Source organism: Hippopotamus amphibius, chromosome 7, assembly GCF_030028045.1.
Source record: "Hippopotamus amphibius kiboko isolate mHipAmp2 chromosome 7, mHipAmp2.hap2, whole genome shotgun sequence".
Classification (NCBI taxonomy): Eukaryota; Metazoa; Chordata; class Mammalia; order Artiodactyla; family Hippopotamidae; genus Hippopotamus; species Hippopotamus amphibius.
In genome coordinates this window covers 21,968,534-21,988,187 of record NC_080192.1, presented here as the reverse complement: position 1 = coordinate 21,988,187, position 19,654 = coordinate 21,968,534, and the positions used below count along the sequence as shown (strand labels likewise).

General features: G+C 35.5%; 1 protein-coding gene across 5 annotated transcripts in view; it reads right to left on the bottom strand.

The window, feature by feature from the left end:
* ANKS1B (ankyrin repeat and sterile alpha motif domain containing 1B) overlaps window positions 1-19,654 on the bottom strand; it is a 1,070,894-nt gene that overhangs the window by 632,142 nt on the left and 419,098 nt on the right. For all 5 annotated transcript variants that reach the window (XM_057741211.1, XM_057741212.1, XM_057741213.1 and 2 more), the window contains exon 11: window positions 18,680-18,816. In XM_057741211.1, coding sequence (XP_057597194.1) covers window positions 18,680-18,816 — 137 coding nt within the window. The remainder of the gene's footprint in view (window positions 1-18,679; window positions 18,817-19,654) is intronic.

Genomic DNA, 19,654 nt, shown 5'->3' with positions numbered 1-19,654 from the left:
AATTTTTCATTCTTAAAAAAGTTTTAACCATCTCTTAATCTAAAATGCTATAATTTAATTTTGAATTTCTTTGATATGCAGGGCTGTTAAACATTTCTCCTTATCTTTATTAGATATTCATGTTTTTCTTTCTTGACTCATCTATTCATATTCTTTGTCTGTTTTTTCCCACAGACGTATTAGTCTTCTTTATGGTCTTAAAAAAGTGCTTTGCCTATTAGAGTATTAACAGTTTGTTTATATTTATTGTAAATATCTCTAGCTCATTTGTTACTTGCTTCTTATTTTAATTGGGATTTTTTGATGCAGTATAGCTTTTAATTTTTATGCAGTCAAGGCTATTTACCTTTTCCTTCAGGATTATTTTTGAAGCTTTTATGTTAAGTAAATGCTAGTGTCTTTAAGATTAAATCTGAGGTATTGACAGCCAGTGTCTCTATCGTTTCAAACATTTTGTTAGTTAATAGAGAAATGACTGCTGAGCTAATCATTTGGAACTGTTCTGACAGAAAGGAGAAAGAGGAAGTGTAAGGATGAGAAGATAAGAAAACATCTCTTTTAAAGTTGCTATTAATCACTGTCACTATTTTCTTAGAGTGCATTGCCTAATGTTTATGTAATTTAACTTATTCAAAACAGTTTTTTCTCTCATGTGTTTTCACTAATGTAATGATCCTCTTAATCTATTATTTCATGTATAACTGCAATTATTATGTAGATATCTGTATTGATATCTTTGTTGCATTTTTTATGGAATCCAATGGAAGATGTAAGACAGTTTTAAAGAGTTTTTCTGATATTTAAGAAACATTTGAGAGAAAAATAATCTTAAGTAAAAACAGCAATATGGTTTGGTATCTGTCTCATACAACTTTCCTAAGTCATATTAAATTACACCAGTTATCCCTGAGTCCACTTAGCAAATATTTATTGTAAACTTCTTTGCTAAACACCAAATATCAATGAAGAAAAATTTCACAGACTACTGGGGAATCATTTGCAGTTTCTGCTTTTATAAATAGTAATGTAATTAATATGTTTTCCATAAAATTTTCCCACTTTTTTGCTGCATAAATAGACTCTTATCAGACCCACATAAAAATAACATGGACGTATAAACATAATCCTTAAGGAACATAGCGGAAGGGCAAAAAAAAACCCTTGCATTTATCTACTTGATATCTAGAAGGTATCTCAAACTTAATGTAGCCAAAATCGGTCTTTGACCCTTACTCCCCACCCCCAGGAACACTAAAACAAAATAAACACACAAAAATCCATTGATTTCACCTAGACTTCAACATTTCAGTAAATAGCACCATGATTTTCACAGTGGTTCAAGCCATAAACCTAGGAATGCTTGATCCACATACTATATTCCCTTAATTCAATAGAACAGCAAATATTTGGGTTCTACTTTGAAAATGTGTCTCAAAACCATTCTCTATTCTGTACCTCCACTGTACCACCCTGAACCAAGAACTGGACTCTTTATTGTATGACCACCAAAGCTCTGAATTATTTCCCCTGCTTTTGCTTGCTCTCTGTTTCATTTAAAAATATAAATGAAATCATGTCACATCCTTGCTTAAGCCCTTCAACGGTCTCTAACTGCACTTGGAGTAAAATCTACAATTTTTACAAAGACCTACTTGGTTGCCCATCTTCTGCAGCCTCATCTCAAAGCACTTTCTCCTAATACACATGCCTTTTGTCTGTTCCTCTATCACAAGTTCATCTCATTATCAGTGCATTTGTATACATATGTTCTTTTCCATGGAACTTTCTCTCTCTGACTCTTTGCATGGCTGGCTGTTTCTCTTCATTCATATTCTAACTCAAATATCTCCTTCAGAGAGGTCTTCTCTGCTCTAAAGTACTGGCTACTTCTCCAACATCTGTTTTTACTCTGTTTAGTTAGTTCATAGTATTTATCACAATCTGAAATTATGTTCTTTATTTATTGTTTACTTGATCATTATAAATCGACCTCCTCTGGAATATAAACTCCTTGAGGGCAGGGGCCTCTTTTTATCTTACTCACTATTATATTTCCTGTACCTAACATGAAGCCTGTATATAGAACACACTATATGAGTGAAGTGGATGAATGGATAAGGGCATCTCACTGGAGATGGAATAAGAAACTGTTATATTAGGTGATTCTATACTGAAGGAAGAATACATGTTAACTAGGAATAGAAACAAGGAAGCACATTCTAGACTGTATCAGAAAGTGTGAGAAAACAGGTTTCCTTTCTGGAGTTGCAAGAGTTTGGTATAATTGCATATTGGGGATGGATGGTGGTCATAGAGGGGAGTCCAGTGCCAGAAGATAAATGGATTAATGCCTTGCTGAACAGTTTGGATGTTACCATGAGGTAATAAGCAGCTCAGGATTATTTTATAAAGGTGAATAACATGATCGGGTTGACAGTGTAAAAGCATCACTCTCCACCCAGGGGGAGAATCTACCACTGGGGGACAAAGCCCACACAAGGTGGGGAGGGTATCCTCACAGAGGAGAGGGCTGGCTTGGGTGTCACACATCATGCAGTGTTTGAAGGGCATTCACATGTGGAGGGCAGCTGGGGTGGAGAGTCAAAGCAATGCCAGGGTGAGGAGGGGATTCACCAAGGCACAGCCTAAGGTAGAGAGTCAGAGCACACAGAAGGTAAACAGGAGGATGGACTGCATGGTGTGTGACATACCCTGAGCAGGGTGAAGATGGAATCTATGTGGGGGTGGACTAGCATGGGGAGGCAGAGCCCCAAAGGGGTGAGGCTGGTGTCCAGATATAGGGATGGCCCTAACACCCATTTAGGGCTCAAATACATTAAGGATAATAGAAGTCATGTTTCTGACTATCAGAAAATAAATTACAAATGTGAAAATGAATTCTGTGGTGTTTACACTTAAATCACACTATCACTATGAACTCATCACCTTCAATATCTATAAAGATGGATATAGAAATATAGATGTATATAAATAAATATACTTGTATACACACATCCACACCCACATATGTACATACATATACATACTATGTGTACATGTAAATATTCCCTAACTCTGCCCACTGAGAGGGCCTTGGAGTGGTGACATCCTAACACCAATAAATGTACCTAGTGTCTAAATCTCGGCATCTAACTACCATTTTCCGCTAAAAGGAAATAGAGCTTCTTGAAGAAATGGCTGATTCCATATCTGGGACTGGAAAAGTATATATGACATAAGTTTATTATATCTTGTTGTTCCCAAAAGCAAGAACATATTCCAAGAATGATGGGGTTGTGTGAAAAGGACACAGGAGAGCTCCCTTTGGCAAAATCAGAAATCATTTAAGTCTCAAAACAAATTATGATAGAACTGTTGTAAAACTCATTGACTAAAATAGGAAAACATGGGCCTAAACAAATACATATAAATACATTTTAAAATTGAATGTTTTATAGGAAATGGGATAGTAATATAGGTTCAAAGTACTCCACAACAAATGCTTATACGTTACAGAAAATAAAGAGTAACTTTACAGTGGAGAAGCCTGGGAGACACAATGTTAATTAAATGATCAAGGTGAACAAAATCAGAAATAAGACAAGTCAAAATCATGTACCACCTGATAGGATGCAATAAACAACAACAACAACAAAACAATGCAGTGTCACTTCTGGATCTTTCCAACAAAGATGAATAGCCTGAATCTAATTATGAGGAAGTATCAGACAAACCCAAATTGAAGGACATGTTATAAAATAACTGACCGGTTGTTTTCAAATGTGTCATGGTTTTAAAAGTCCAGACAAGACTGAGGACTCGTTCCAGGTTGAAAGGGATTAAAGAGAAATGACAAATAGACACAATACATGATTCTGGACTGTGTATTTTACCACAATTATATTATTAGAACAATTGATGAAATTTGAACAGGGTTTTAGGGTCAAATGGTAGTAATGTATCAAGGTTAATGATCTGATTTTGATTTTTTTTCTGGCTATGAATAAATGTCCTTTTTTTTTTTTTGCAGGAAATAGCACGCTAAGGCATTTGAGGCTGATGGGGCATCAGGTCAGCATCTTACAAATAGTTCCAGGAGAAAGGTCTTTATATTGTGTTTCTAAATTTGCTGTGATCTAATTCTTTGATTGTTTCAAAATATAAAATAATATAAAAATGTGAAGATCACTCTGTAAGAAGTGTAAAAGATAAATTAGAAGCAGATGAGAATGACAACAAGGGAGACATTGTGGGAGTTATTTCAAAAATCAAGTCAAGAGAAGGTGAATTAAGACAATTGCAGTGGGAGCAAAGAAAAGAGGAAAGCTTTGGGAGGTATTTGGGAAACAGAGTTAATCTGGTTTGGTGGCTTAATTAGGTCGAGGGAGAGAAGGAAAGGGAGACATCTAGAGCAACCTAAATTTCTGGTTTGGGAAGCTGAGTAGAGGGTGTTGCCATGAATTGATATAAGGAAGGAAGAGCAGATTTTTGGAATAAGATGATATCTGGCAAGTATAGTGAGTCTTATTATCCAGACACCCTAGGCTACTGGACCAAATGAAGTATATCTTATTATCCTTTTATTAAGTTGGATTTGTACTCTCTGGACTCATATTTCCACAAGAAAGGGAATTCCATTAGAGTAACATTCTTAGCCTATTCTCCTACCCTTCACTCATTTCTCCCCTAAGGAGTTAGTTACATGGCTATAAAATGACTTTGGGAGGAAAACTAAGCATGCTCATCTCTGTCCCTTCTGAGTTTTTCCTCTTTAGAGCCAACATGTCAGCATAATGTATGCATTCCCTGCTCTTTTGCGACAAAGTCACCTTGTAGACTGTCTACTTATGCCAGTGATAGGTTGGGATATGCGTCTAATTCAGGGACAAGCACATTTGGCCACATGTCTAGAATCACATTGTCCAATTAGTCTATCAGTAATTTAAAAATATGGCATTTCATTTTAATTTAACTCCTGCATCCCATCTCTCAGTTGGTTCTTAATCTGGGAGAAAAAGAAAGCAATGTAGTTAATTTGTCTCCTAAGCCCAGAGAATTATGTAAATGTTTTTATTCCTCACAGTGCCTAATATAATATTTGAAGCAAATTTATTGAGTAGAATTCAATCAGTATAAAATAGAATGATGCTAAAATAATACTGTATTATAGTAAAAAATACAGATCCTTATTACTGTTTTTTGGGTTTTAGGCATTATTGATTTAAAACTTGTTTTTCAACATGATACAATATACAGTATATTCATTTTACTTTTCCTCATACATAAAGTAGGAATCACAATGGCCCTATTATTTCATGTGGTTGCTCACAAGATTAAGTAGACAATGTATAGATACCACTCTATAACAAACTAAATGAATCACAGTGTTTATTGCTGTCAACTATAAATTGGCACTTGCCATGGGCACTTGCCATGTACCTCTGCTACAAGGATTAAATCACATGTGCTGCTGCAGCTGCTAACTTTCAACATCCCCTGAAGGGAATTCAGGGTGGAGACCAGGAATGAGGCACTCTGTGCTTTGGAAAATGGGTGGAACAGGTCTTCAGACAGTTAGTTTTCAGGAGCTGATTTTATGAGCCCAACCCTTGTATCTCCTCATATCTACAAAAGAACTAAATCCCTATGTGCTGATGTCTGCTCCTTGTGACTAGCAGAAACCCCCTACAAAAATATGTTTGATTGTGTGTACTCCTCCTTCACCAAGATTACACATATAGTAATCTTCCCTTGCCTCTTTGGAACAGTTTCTCAGAGCTATCTGGGATGCTGTCTCCCGGGCTGCAGTCCTCATTTTGTCCCAAAAAAATTTAACTTGTAACTCTCACATTGTGCATTTTTTTTTAAGTCGACATTGCTGAGTCAGCATGCTCCCTTTCTCAACAGTGTGAATTCTTACAGAATGAGTGAAAAATCAAACCAGAATGGAATTGCTAGGGTCAGCTACAAAGAAGCATATCAAATGACCTGGATCATGCTTCCCAAATTGTGTTTTGTGGATCACTAGTTGTGAAAAATATTAACGAGTTTCCAGGGGTGGTAGTGGGGAAAGGTTATGAAAAATTCTTCAAAGAAAAGCTTTTAACCCTGTATTTCCTCTATATGTTTGACCGTGAAAACCTTTTTTTCCCTAAGAACAGTATTCAGAATGAGTACTCCACAGAGATTAGGACATTCTGATTGAGGGGAAGAGGGTAGGATATCTGCTTGAGGCTTCTTGACTCACTAGAATATCCTATGGTGGATTTGGCAGAGTATTAAGTCAAAAAACTAAATGACCTGCTCATCCTATGCTGCTCCCTGGACTATGTATCTACCACTTCACCCAGCTAATTCCTATTCAAATATAAAGCTCAATTTGAGTACTCCCTTCCTAGAATAGTCTTCACTGACTTTTACCCAACCATACTCAGTTAGTTAATTCAAATAATATTTACTGAGCCCCAATTATGTACCAGGTGCTGTTCTAGGTGCTGTGACTGAGCATTTAATAATCATCATTCTCATTCTCATGGAACATTCATTCAAGTGAGGAAGACAGATGTGGAACAAATCAACACATAAATGCTAATTCAGGAGTGAGAAAATGTTATAAAGAAAAAATAGCGTAAAGGAGATAGAAAGTAAAATGGTGGCTTATATTCAGTGGTCAGTGGTCAGAGAAGGCTTCTCTCATAAGCTGGCATCTGAATAATGACCTGAAGGAAGAAAGATAATGAGCCATGTACGTCTTTGAGGGAAGGACATTTCAGGCAAGTCAAGGATGAGAACAAAAAACCTAAGGCATGAGGTCTGGCTTATCTGGGGTAATGCAGGGACGATGGCCTGGGTGGAGTAAAATGAGTTAGGGAGAGAATGATAGGAGACAGATTAAGAGCTTAGAGAGAGAGTCAAATTATATAGGGTACTCTACATCTGCATCTTTATTCTTGCCCTGTCACTGGGTTCATCAGTACCTTTTTTTTTTTTTTAGATTCCATATATATGAGTTAGCATATGGTATTTGTTTTTCTCTTTCTGGCTTACTTCGCTCTGTATGACAGACTCTAGAGGACACAGGGTTGGGGGGGTAGGGCAAAGGGGAAGCTGAGATGAAGTGAGAGAGTAGCATTGACACCACCAAATGTAAAACAGCTCATGGGAAGTTCCTGCATAACATAAGGAGATAAACTTGATGATGGGTGATGACTTAGAGGACCAGGATAGGGAGGGTGGGAGGGAGTCGCAGGAGGGAGGGGATATGGGGATATATGTATAAATACAGCTGATTCACTTTGGTGTACCTCAAAAATTGGCACAGCAGTGTAAAGCAATTATATTCCACTAAAGAGCTTTGAAAAAAGAAAAAAGTAGATGTGGACATACCACAAAGAGAATGCATGTGTCAAGTTCACTCACAGAGCGGTAAATATCCTAAATAAGTTAATAGCATGTTCAAGTGAGTTAAAGGAAAAAAACAGTCAAAAAAATATATAAGGTGTTGTAAGCCTTAGTCTGAGTGAGATGGGAAGACACTGGAAGGTTGAACAGATGAATAAAATGATCTGATTTACATAAGTCTGTCTGCCGATTTGCAAAAGGACGATAAAGGCACAACAATCAATGCCACCAACAAAACAGGGTAGAAGGCTTTTTCTTTTTCTTTCTTCTTCTTTGTTTTTTTTTAATATTGGAGTATAGTTGATTAACAATGTTGTGATACTTTCAGGTGTACAGCAAAGTGATTCAGTTATACATAAACACGTATCTATTCTTTCTCAAATTCTTTTCCAAATCAGGTTGTTACATGCCTTTTCGAAAGTCCACTTAAGAGATGTTAACGGCTTATTCAAAAGTGACAAAGGACACATGGTAAGAGGGTCTTGAGTCAAGACATATTTTGAAAGGAAAGATTGAGGAACGATCTGTAACTTTTTAATCTCAGGACCCTCTTACACGCTTAAAGTTATTGAGAACACTAAAGAGTGCTCATAAGGTTCATATCTATAAATATTTAATACATAAAAAATTAAAACTGAGATACTTTTAAGACATAAGAATACACAAGCTCAGATTTTATCAGCCATCAGAGTTGTGATGTCATTGAATAGCACAGTGCAATGATGGAAAACTCCACTAAGTACTCATGTAAAAATAAGAGCATAAAAGGCAAAATGTCTTTATATTATTATGAAAATAGCTTTGACCTCACAGATCTTCTGAAAGGCTCTTGGATACTGCCAGGGGGTCCCAAACCACACTTTGAGGATTGCTGGCCTCTTAGGTTTTCTGTTGGATTGGATGTGAGGGTGTAAGAGAAAGAAAAGAATCAAGGATGGGATCAAGTCTCTTAGCCTGAGCTGCAATTAACTGAAACACAAAGTTCAGTGCTGTACATGTTAAGCTTAAAATGTTTCTTAGATATTCAACTGAGATTTAGACTAGCTGGTTGGTTATGAGCCTAGAGTTTCAGGAAAGTGGTTGGGGCTGGAATATAAATTAAGGAGTAATCAGAATATATCAATAGATAGCATTTAAAGCTCTGGAACTGGATGTGAGTATATAGGCGTGCATATAGGTTGAGAAAAGAAGGGGGGTCTGAGGATGATCCCTGGGGAATTCCAGCAGTAAATTCCAGCAGTGAAATTTCAAACATTATCTGTTTAAAGCAAGTCTCCCGCTATTGATTAAAGATTCTTTTAGGTCATTTTCATATTCAAATCTTCTCTTATGAGGCCCAGCATGTGGCAGGCACTCAACTATGTTTATTTAATGAATGAATAAATACAGTAACAATGTGCTCTGTGGTACTTTGAGAGCTAAATTCCACAATTTTAGAACAGTGAAGATCAGGAAATAGAAGTAATTAGCTTCAGCTTCATACATTAGGTATACTATTCATCATGTGGTCAAACAGGCTTCCATGAATTAGAGGCAAGGTAATTGTAGGCTTTTAACTTTACTCAGTGCAAGTCAATAACAAATGACCTAATAGGAGGGATGAGATTAGATTTCAAATTCTAATCTACCACTTAAGACGCTTATAATAATGCCAATTCTACTTTCTGGACATATTATTTTTAAGGTAAATTTTCCCCGAGAATTTTTCATCTGCATTCTTATTCAGAGTGCCTAGAGATGCTCTAGAGAAAAAGACATGACAAAGAATCATATCCACTGAGATTTTTATGTATGTGGAAGGAAAAAACCTGAATAACACAAAAGAAAAACACCACTTCAATAAGGTCTGCTGCTGTCAATGGCAATGTGATCACAAAATTCAGAGAATTATATTTCATGCTTAGATAAGCAGATGAAAATTCTTTTTACATGTTGAAAATGTCAGTAACAAATAACTTCCCATTTTTCCTGGTGGACATATTCAGCCAGGATTTCATCAAAAAGAAGAGAAATGAGGATAACTAACATTCCTCCGACATGTGACTGGCATGCCCTCTATATAGAATGATGTGATTTTAGTCATTAATGGAAGATACAGTTCATAGAGGATGCTTTCTGGATGCTGGCCTTTCCTTCTCCTGCATTGGGTCAGCCTGACCCAACACTGTGCCATTTATCTTCATTGGCTTTTCTCACAGCCCAGATTTCAGGAGTTCATACTTCCTGTGGCTACCTTATAGAGACATCTCTAAGAAATGAAATTCTGGAGGTGGGGATCATCTCATACTTAGTCAGCAACATCTTAAGTAAATTAGATTCAAATGATTTAGGGAACTTAAAAAGACTCCCAAATACGTTATCTGAAAGCCTATGTTACCTAAAAGCCAAAGTTGCTATCCTCAAAGACAACTGTGGATAAGACAGTGAGAGTGAGAGGTTTGTCTCTCAAAGGTCATATTTCAAACGTGGGCAATTGTGATTTAATTGCCACTCTAATAACAAATTGGGTCACTATAGAGCTTTACAATTTACACAGCTCCATGGCACATTTTATTGGATTTGAGATATATGTCCCTGAGAAGCAGGCAAGGCAAATATCATCCTCATTTTGCTGACAAATTGAGGGTTAGAAAGGTTACACAGAGGGTATGTGACAGAGCATGATTAGAATTTAAATCCTAAAAAAAAAAAAGGTACCTACAAGCAAATGTTGCATATGATTCCATAAAATACTTGCCTTTAGAGATATCAATTTAATTGGTCTGGGGGGGTAGGGCCCAGGCACTTTTTAAAAAGCTTCCCAGGATATATATCCAAAAAAACCCCAAAACACTAATTCGAAAAGACACATGTGGGACATCCCTGGTGACGCAGTGGTTAAGAATCCGCCTGCCAATGCAGGGGACACGGGTTTGATCCCTGATCCAGGAAGATCCTACATGCTGCAGAGCAATTAACCCATGCACCACAACTACTGAGCCTGTGTTCTAGAGCCTGTGAGCCACAGCTACTGAAGCCCACACATCTAGAGCCTGTACTCCACAACAAGAGAAGCCACCCCACAGAGAAGCCTGCTCACCACAGCAAAGGAGTAGCCCCTGCTTGCTGCAACTAGAGAAAGCCCATGTGCAGCAACAAAGACCCAACGCAGCCAATAAATTAATTAATTAAAAAAAGACACATGCACCCCAATGTTCACAGCATCATCATTTATAATAGCCAAGATATGGAAGCAACCTAAGTGTCCATCAACAGATGAATGGATAAAGAAGATGGATATATACACACAATGGAATATTACTCTGCCATAAAAAAGAATGAAATTCTGCCATTTGCAACAATGTGGATGGACTGGAGAGTATTATGATTAGTAAAATAAGACAGAGAAAGACAAATGCTCGATGTTATCACATATGTGGAATCTAAAAAATAAAACAAATGAATGTATATAACAAAACAGAAAGACACACAGAAAGAACAAACCCTATAAATGACTCAACATGTTATTATAGTGCCAATTAAATCACATTTTCCCACATTTGAAATATGACCTTCAAGAGATGATCCTCTCACTGTAGTTATCTTATCCACAATTGGCTCTGATGATAGTAACTTTGGCTTTTAGGTAACATATTTGGGAGCCTTTTTAAGTTCACTAAATCATTTGAATCTACTTAGGATGATGCTGGCTAAATACAGGGCGGTCTCCACCTTCCTACCAGTGGGGAGAAGGAAGGAGACGGGCAAGATGGGGGTAAAGAATTAAGAGGTACAGACTACTACGTATAAAATAAATAAACAATAAGGATATATATTGTACAGTACAGGGAAATATAGCCATTGTTTTATAATAACTGTAAATGGAATATAACCTATAAAAATAGTCACTATGCTGCACACCTGACACTAATATAATATTGTAAGCCAACTCTACATCAATAAAAATAAAAAGCTTCCCAGGACATTCCAGTTTGTCGAGGACTACTAGTTGATTATTGGGGTCACTGACCTTTTCCTCAATTTTTTTTCCTTTCTGAATTGTTCTTTGTTTCACCTAAGATTATTTTCTATTGTTTTATTATCTTTCTGTCTTCAGCCTTCTCCTCTCACTTAGCTTTGGTTGCAAGACTCCAAATGATACTAAACAGTCTTCTTTGGTTCCTTTCTTTAGGCCACAAACTGTTGCCACCTAAGTTTCCACTCTTCTTCCTCTTTCTAATCTATTATTTTCCTCTCAAACTTCATCATCCCTCTGGAATATCAATAGCCCATCTTGATTATTTTCTCCTTAATGAGCTAATTAACATTAATAGACTATTGGAGTTAGGAGACCAGAGTTCTTCCAGTCAGTGGCTGAGTAACACTGGAGAAATTATTCAACCTTAGTCTCAGACCCAAACACTAAAACATAGAAAAAACACCTACTTTGTAGGGGTTTTATAAGAAATAAATGAAACACATGTGCAATAATAGAAATAAATGGTTCAGTACTCAATAATGAAGATATTTTTAAAAGATTATCTCTTTGAAAGACTTTTTATTCCTTGTCTATTTTTGCTGCAACCTAATACAATATGCTATACTCATTCTGAGTTATATGCCTCTGCATTTTACATACCCACTCTCATTTCTAATTTTAAATTTTAGCATATGTATTCTATAACCCTGCAGTGCCCAGTAAAATTTTATTCTAGATTTGGCAAGAATTTTATACAACCCCAGTTCTAAACCATTAATAATGGGAGAGATAGTATGGTTTGTTATTAAATTACTTTATTATTAGTTCATTAGGCACACAAAAAGTCCAGGAGAATACCCAAGCTATTTATTTCCTTCAGGTTGAGTTGTCACCTGATCGAAACAGAGTCCATCATGGGTAGGAGTTCAGGAGCAGCTCATCTTTCCACAAATCATCTCCCTGAGTCTCTTGAGAAACCTGGGCCCTTGATTTTTTCTTTTCTTTACCCCTATGGCCTCTTTGCTTCTTCTTAGTAGGGTCCCTCCTTAGTTGCAGAAGAGTGCACCCTGAAATCATTTCATTCTGTTGAATTCTACCTAGGATGTGATTTAAAATACGTGGTAGAATCTGGACAATAACAGGAGTACCTCAAAATAATCAGAACTTTCAAATTTTCCAGGTTGGCTTCCTGTTAGTATCCATCTATGTTCATTAAAATATGTTATTATAATGTTTGGTATTAAGCACCTGTTTGAATGATTTATCTGTGATATTGTGCTAAAATAGTCTCTTGTTCTGCCCCCAGTTTGTGTCACTTCTCAAGCATCCTCTTCTGTTACTTTAGATTTGATTTGTGTTATGAAATAGGAGAAAGGAGTAGAAAAACACACCCAGCTAAAACCATCACCGAGGGCGTAGCCCAAGAAAGTAGTACTTTAACAACTAATGCTTTATCCAAAGTGTCTCTCGCCTCCAGTAATGCCCAGAATGTTTGAACTTTGGAGCTAATTAGATTTAGTCACTCCTCTTATTATAAAATTTAACATTTCAGTCTCTATCATTCATGTCTCTCCAATCAACTTTTAGTCTTCTCTTTCCTATTCTCTATAACCAGGTTTAATTTTCTGTAACCTGAAATAAAAGAAAAATTGTTTCCTTAACCATGTCCATCTTTCAATATTCTGCCATAATACTTCTTTTCCTTTTAACACCAATCTATTCAAAAGATTAATCTACAATCAGTGCACTGCTTTTCTCCAACTCTTCAGCTCTTTGCACCTTAAACTTCTATCTTCTCCATGTAAAGGAAATGGCATTCTTAGAGGTCTTTGCCCTCATAATCATCAAATAAAGTGACATTTTGATCTCCCTTCTCCTTCACCTCAAGTTTTGACAGTATTGACTAAACTCTTCTTCAGTTTTCTTTCTTCCCTTTATATTCATGACAATGTTTTGTCTTTCTTCTTTATTCTCTCTCAGTGGGCCTTCTCTCTTTTGCTAAGGCCCTCTTTCTCAAGTATATGTGAAGAAAGTTGCTTAAACTTCCTGGTTCTCAATTTCCTCTCGTATAAAATAGCAATAATAATATCTATTCCCCCCAAAATCATGAAAATTAAATTATGTTAGGTGTTCAAAATATATTAACTATATTCCTTAAGCATAAACACTTCCCATCATACTACCTTTGGTATTATCTCCCTTCATCATCAAATTCTATTAATGACTGTAAAATCTTTACCTTAAGCTCCTACCTCTCTCACTATAATTCCACACCAATATTCTAATTTGTATATCATGCCTCACACTCAATATTTACAAAACCAAACTTATCATGCCACCTTCTCCCTCATCAAAATGAACTTCTGCTCAAGTCTTTCCTATATTTATTAATATTATTCCAAAATCCCAGCCAACCAGTCATCTTTGACTCCCTTAGGTCTAATCCATCTCTCCACATACTAATGTTTTATCTAAAGTGTTTCTTGCATTAGGTACTATACAAAAAGGATAAAACATCATAACCAAGTGGTACCTAACCAAAAAATGCAAAGTTGGATTAACAATCAAAAATGAAAGAATATATTTATCACTTCAACAGAACAAAAGGAGAAAAAATCATATGATCATCTAAATATACACTGAAAAATGGAAAAATCAGGAAAAAACACTTATGCTAAAAACTCTCAGCAAACTAGAAGTAAAAGGGTACATATAAGAAACTTATAGCTTATATTTAATATTGAAATACTAATGCTTTCCCTCAAAGACAGTGAATAAGGCAAGGATTTTTTGCTTTACCACTTCCATATACCATTGCAATACAGTCTTCTTCCATATAGGAAAAAAATGAACCTCAACTCCCACCTCACACCATACAGAAATGATTTGAGATGGATCACAGAACTAAATGCAAAAGTCGGAACCAGAAAGTGTATAGAAAAAAAATATGGGTGCATATATTCATAATCTGGACAAGACACGGAAAGCACTAACCATGGAAGAAAAATTGATAAATTGGATTATGACAAAATTAAAATATTCTGTTCATCAAAAGGCACCATTAAAAAATACTAAGGCAAATCACAGACTGGGAAAATTATTTGTAATGCATAAACCTGACAAACCACCCACATCTTTTGGAATTACAGGAGAATTTATACTGAATTACTACAAATCAACAATTAGAAAATTGAGCAATCCCATAAAAAATACTTGAAGAGGCACTTCTCAAAAAATATAAGAATGAGCAACAGCCACAGGAAAAGGTGCTCAACATCATTAGCCACCAGGAAAATGCAAATTAAAGCCATTATGATAAATCCTTTTATACCCATAAGAATGGTTAAAAATGAAAAAATTGAAAGTGTAAATGTTGGCGAGACCATGGAGAAACCGAAAATCTCAGATATTTCCATTGGGGATTATAAAATGGAACTACTACTTTGGAAAACTCAACTCTTGGAAAGTTTCTTATAAAGTTAGCTACTCTTTTACCCTACAACCCAACAATTCCACTCTTTGGTATCTATATGAAAATATATGTATATATAAAGACTTGAACATGACTTCACAGCATATTCATTCATAATAGCAAAGAGTGAGAAACAACACAAGTATCAATCACCAGGAGAATGAATAAACAAGTTGTACTATATTCATGTAGTATATCCAGTGGAATACTACTCAGTAAAAAAAGGAATAACATGATTGAATCCCCAAAATATTGAGTGAAAGAAGCAAGACATGGACATAAAAAGAACACACACGCACACTGTAGGATTCCATTTATATAAAGTCCAAGAATAGGCAATTCTAAACTATGGTGATAAAAATCAGAAAGAAGTCGTCTCTGAGGCAGGAATAGGGACAATTGATTGGAAAGAGGTATGAGGCAACTTTCTGGGGATAACACCAATGTTCTATATCCTGCTTTGAGTGGTGGTTACACCTACATACACTGTTGTCAAAATCCATTAAATCGAATTTTATTCTTCAGTTAGGGGAAAAAAGATGCTTCACCAGGAAAACATTAAAAAAAAAAGCCATCATGAGTAACATATAATTATTTAGTAGAAAAAAGAAAACTGATATATTAACAGATCTACCTAAATTTTTTAAAGGTAATTTTTTAAGTATTTTCACAAGTTTAAAAATAATTTCATTTTCAAGTATAAGTAAGTGAACCCAGCCTTGTGAATTCATCTAAATAGAGAAACTCAGACCTGTGGGTTAATGTACCGGAGAGAAACAAAGAGAAGCCAGTAGCACATAAATATTTCAGGCTCTATGAATTGAAAATAGAACATTTCACAATTCTGGAGAATTTTAAGACATGAAAGAGCCCAAAGAAGCAAAGGTAAAAAGATCAAATACAGGATGCAGAACTAACAGCTGTGACTTACTGAGTTAATAAATATGCCAAATACAATCAAACTCAACAAAGTACTGCCACCTGTAGTTTCCAAGTAATTAGTGCACCAATCAGAAACACATGCAATGTACAATCAGCTCTACCTTGTATTGAAAGCAAAGACTCCTTAGTTACAGTGGATATTCTCCATTTATAGAGTTATGGAAAGTAGACTAAATAAAGGTATGCATGAGGCAAAGGAGAAGTAACCTAACTTGCTCTGTCTAATCTGTATCTATTTGCAGTGAATAAGATGAAAGTTCTGTTTTTCTCTCTCATCTATTCTATCAATATATCATTCTTCTAACAATAAGACTAAACATATTTGCTAATGCCCAGGCAAATAAATTAAATTCCTGAATAAGAGTTGCATTTATACCTTTACTTTGAAGTCTCATCATAAGTTTTAAGAGTGAAATGACCATTTCAACCATGTTATTAATTTCTAATTAGTAAATGAAAAAAAAAAAGTGTTTGAATACCCACAGGTCAATCAAACCACATTCTTGCATTTCCAGACAGAAAAGCCAGGAGAATTTGCAAACACTTTAGAGGGTTAAACCTGTGATCAAAATGTAGGCTCTTATGTAAGCTAACCAGTAATTATCCTTTCTTTGCAACAGTAGCTATTGACAATGTTCCATCCCTGACACACCTGTGACTCGTCAGAACACACCAGGGAGTCCTCTATTCTACCCATCTAGCCCTCCCCCATCCACACCCTCTAGTCTCCAAACCCTTTCGTGAAATCACATGTCCTACTCCAATAGTCCTTGATAATTACTTTCACTTGAATTTTCTATTCTCTCCTCTCTACAATGAATGAGGAGCCCCAGGAGATCAGGACTCATGAGGAGAAATAAGTAATGCACCAATGCCTCTGAGGTGAAACAAAGAGTAGCCCAATTGGGATTATATTCTTTCCCAATTACATACCTAGCTGTTATTATTCTATAACATACACACTTACAAGCTGCATTGCTTCTAATTTAAACACCATCATCCTTAGTTTCCTGACTTTCTCCCTTCATTTTTCCCTCTCTAAATCATCATTATAACATCTTAGAAAGGAAAGCGGAGTCAGTTACCTTCATACACATTTAAAAATGGACAGAACCAAGGAACGGAGTCAAATGGAATTTCTGGTTTTAAAACTACCTCTAGTTTGCTTCAAAGTTTACTAAAATAAGCTAAAATACAACAAAATAGAATATGCAAGGGCGGATTTATGGAGTAGGTTCCCTTAGAGTTGATTAGATTTATGTAGAAAGGAATCTGCTTTTCATTCATCGAATGGCCAAATGCATTTACATTAGAGAATTTACGCTGGCATAAAAATAAATACATTTAGTAATATATTTTATTAACATATATAGGAAAATCTCCTACATGAATAGTTTAAAATTCTGGAAATGTAATAGCTGCACAATAACACTAGAAACACCATCATCTAATGAGAAAACGAATGATAACAAATGTGACATTTAGCATCTAAACCTGTTTAGTGAGGGTTATTTCTTGAAGCAAATAAACTAGGTCAAAGTTCCCTGAAAAGGAAGAGGAATTATTGAAGACATTTTTCTCCTCCACATATTGGGACATCGTGTGAAACGTTACCTATGCCTATGAACCTGTAAGCTTTATCCTCATAAAGATGTATCAAATTATAAACCTAATGAGGATTTTTCTACCCTCTGAACAGGACTTCAGGAGACAATTATTATACCAAAGAAAGGGAAAGAAACTTCAAATCAGTTGTATGACTTAGCCCCTTTGGAGTGCCAATATCCTTATCCATAACACTAAAATAAATATTCCCTCGGAACTGATAAAGCTTAGACAAAACAACTTGTATGAAAGTGTTCTATAAGCTGTAGTGGATATATAAAGCTTAAATGCCATTCTACTGATGAGGATGATGGTTACAATAAAATAATCCAAAGTAAGTTATATTAAAGAAGGTAAGATGCTAAACAAAGCATTGCTCATTTAGACCAAAACAATCTTAAAGGACATATTTGTTCTGCAAATTGGCTCAAAGTATTTATTCATACTATATATCTAAGTAGATAGTGAATGGCATTGATTGGATCCAAAGTTCCCCTCTCTTGGATTTTATGAGGCCCATTCAGAATGAGCCAGGTTGAGAACACCACCAATTCCATGTTCTGAGTCCATCTGTTGGCAAAAATATAATGCAAACAGCTTTATAAGTGCTATTTTCAATGAAATATCACAGAACAGCTTGTCCCAATGATATTTCTAAAGCTTGCCTGCAAACCGCCTACTGGGAAATCCAACTGAAAGAGAAGGGGGAAGAGAAAGAAACCCATACAGAAAAGTGACAGGAATGGAAAAAAAAAGAACAAAGGGTAAAGAGACTCGTTAGAGGAAAGTGAGCACTGGATGAAAATAAGGAGCAATAAGAGGTGCAATATCAACCACAGACAAAATTAGTTTGAAGCATAAAGGATAAAGAATTAGAAAAATATGTATGTATAAACAACCATGGTTGGAGAATAAATAAGTGATCACAAACAATGTAGCATATCCAGAGAAATGAAAACAAAAGGAGAAGGAAACACCAGAAAACATGTAGCAACTCAATAATTGAAACAAAATTATTAAAATGTTGTAAGAGAAAAATGATGTTAAATAGCCATTTTTCTAAGCTTAACCTGTTTTTTCATGTAACATACAAATTCATTTTTCCAAAAGCTAATACGGATTTCAAAGTCTATCATCAACTCCAAGGGAAGGAAACATTCTCTTCCAAGTCCATTCTTTTAACCTGAAAGTCCATTCACTTATTATAAGATAGTCCAGGCACTGAAATAAAAATGGTGTATATGCACTGATTCGAAAATGAAATACATTACAGTGCAGATGATGTCATGCTGGGTACTTACCTGGGGTCGAATGACTTTTACAATATTTTTGAGGGCAGTGTCAGGGGATGGAGGTGAGCAGTCAGGTGTTGGGCCTGTGGAGCTGTTTCTATGGTTACTAGTTCCTGGAGCAGTAATTGCTACCTCAGATGCATTATCTGCGAATAAAAATAGAACTGCCATGAACCTAATCACTCAGTTTACCTTTTAAGACTTGAAATTACTTTAGCGAACATGAATTGAGATTTCAACTTAAAACGTATTAATTACAAGATCATAAGGAGGAATACACTCAGCAGTATGTTTTAAAGATAATGTTTATTGAATGCTTTGTTTTCTTTTAGAATGGTATCTCCCCCTGCAGTACTGTCCCAAGAAGGTAGAGTATTTTTATTTAATTCATAATGATAGATCATCCAGTGTAATTGTCAAGACTGCCATTATACAAATGACTAAAACCTTACCTTAACTAAAAAATATGCTTTTTTATATGATTGGACTAAGTTTCTCCATAATATTTCAAATGAGTATTGATCTTTATTAAAAGGAGAAGTTTCATACCTCCCTGATTCATAAAACCCAAATTCAAGCCTTCTCAACACACTTTTCCCAGAAACCCCTCAAACTGTAAAAAAGCATCCCAATGAATTAACCTTGTTGAAAAACTGGTATTTGTGCAAAATAGTTTTATAATGTAGACAAAAACAAAGCTATCACTCCCATATAAATATATCTTCCTATATGGTCAAAACTAAGTGAATGAAATTTCAAAAATCCAAAGAAATCTTCCCTTATGTTCAGTATTTGGGGAGCAGAAATAAACTGATGACTTAAAAATCAGCAACGTGTATAACATTTTCTTCTTAAATTTATATCAAAACAAAATAAGATCAAAATGCAGTTTTAGAATGTTTAAAATACTGGGGAAAGGATGGAAAATGTTCTGTAAATAACTCCTGCTCATACATAGAAGTTATATTATTTTAACAAGAGTTT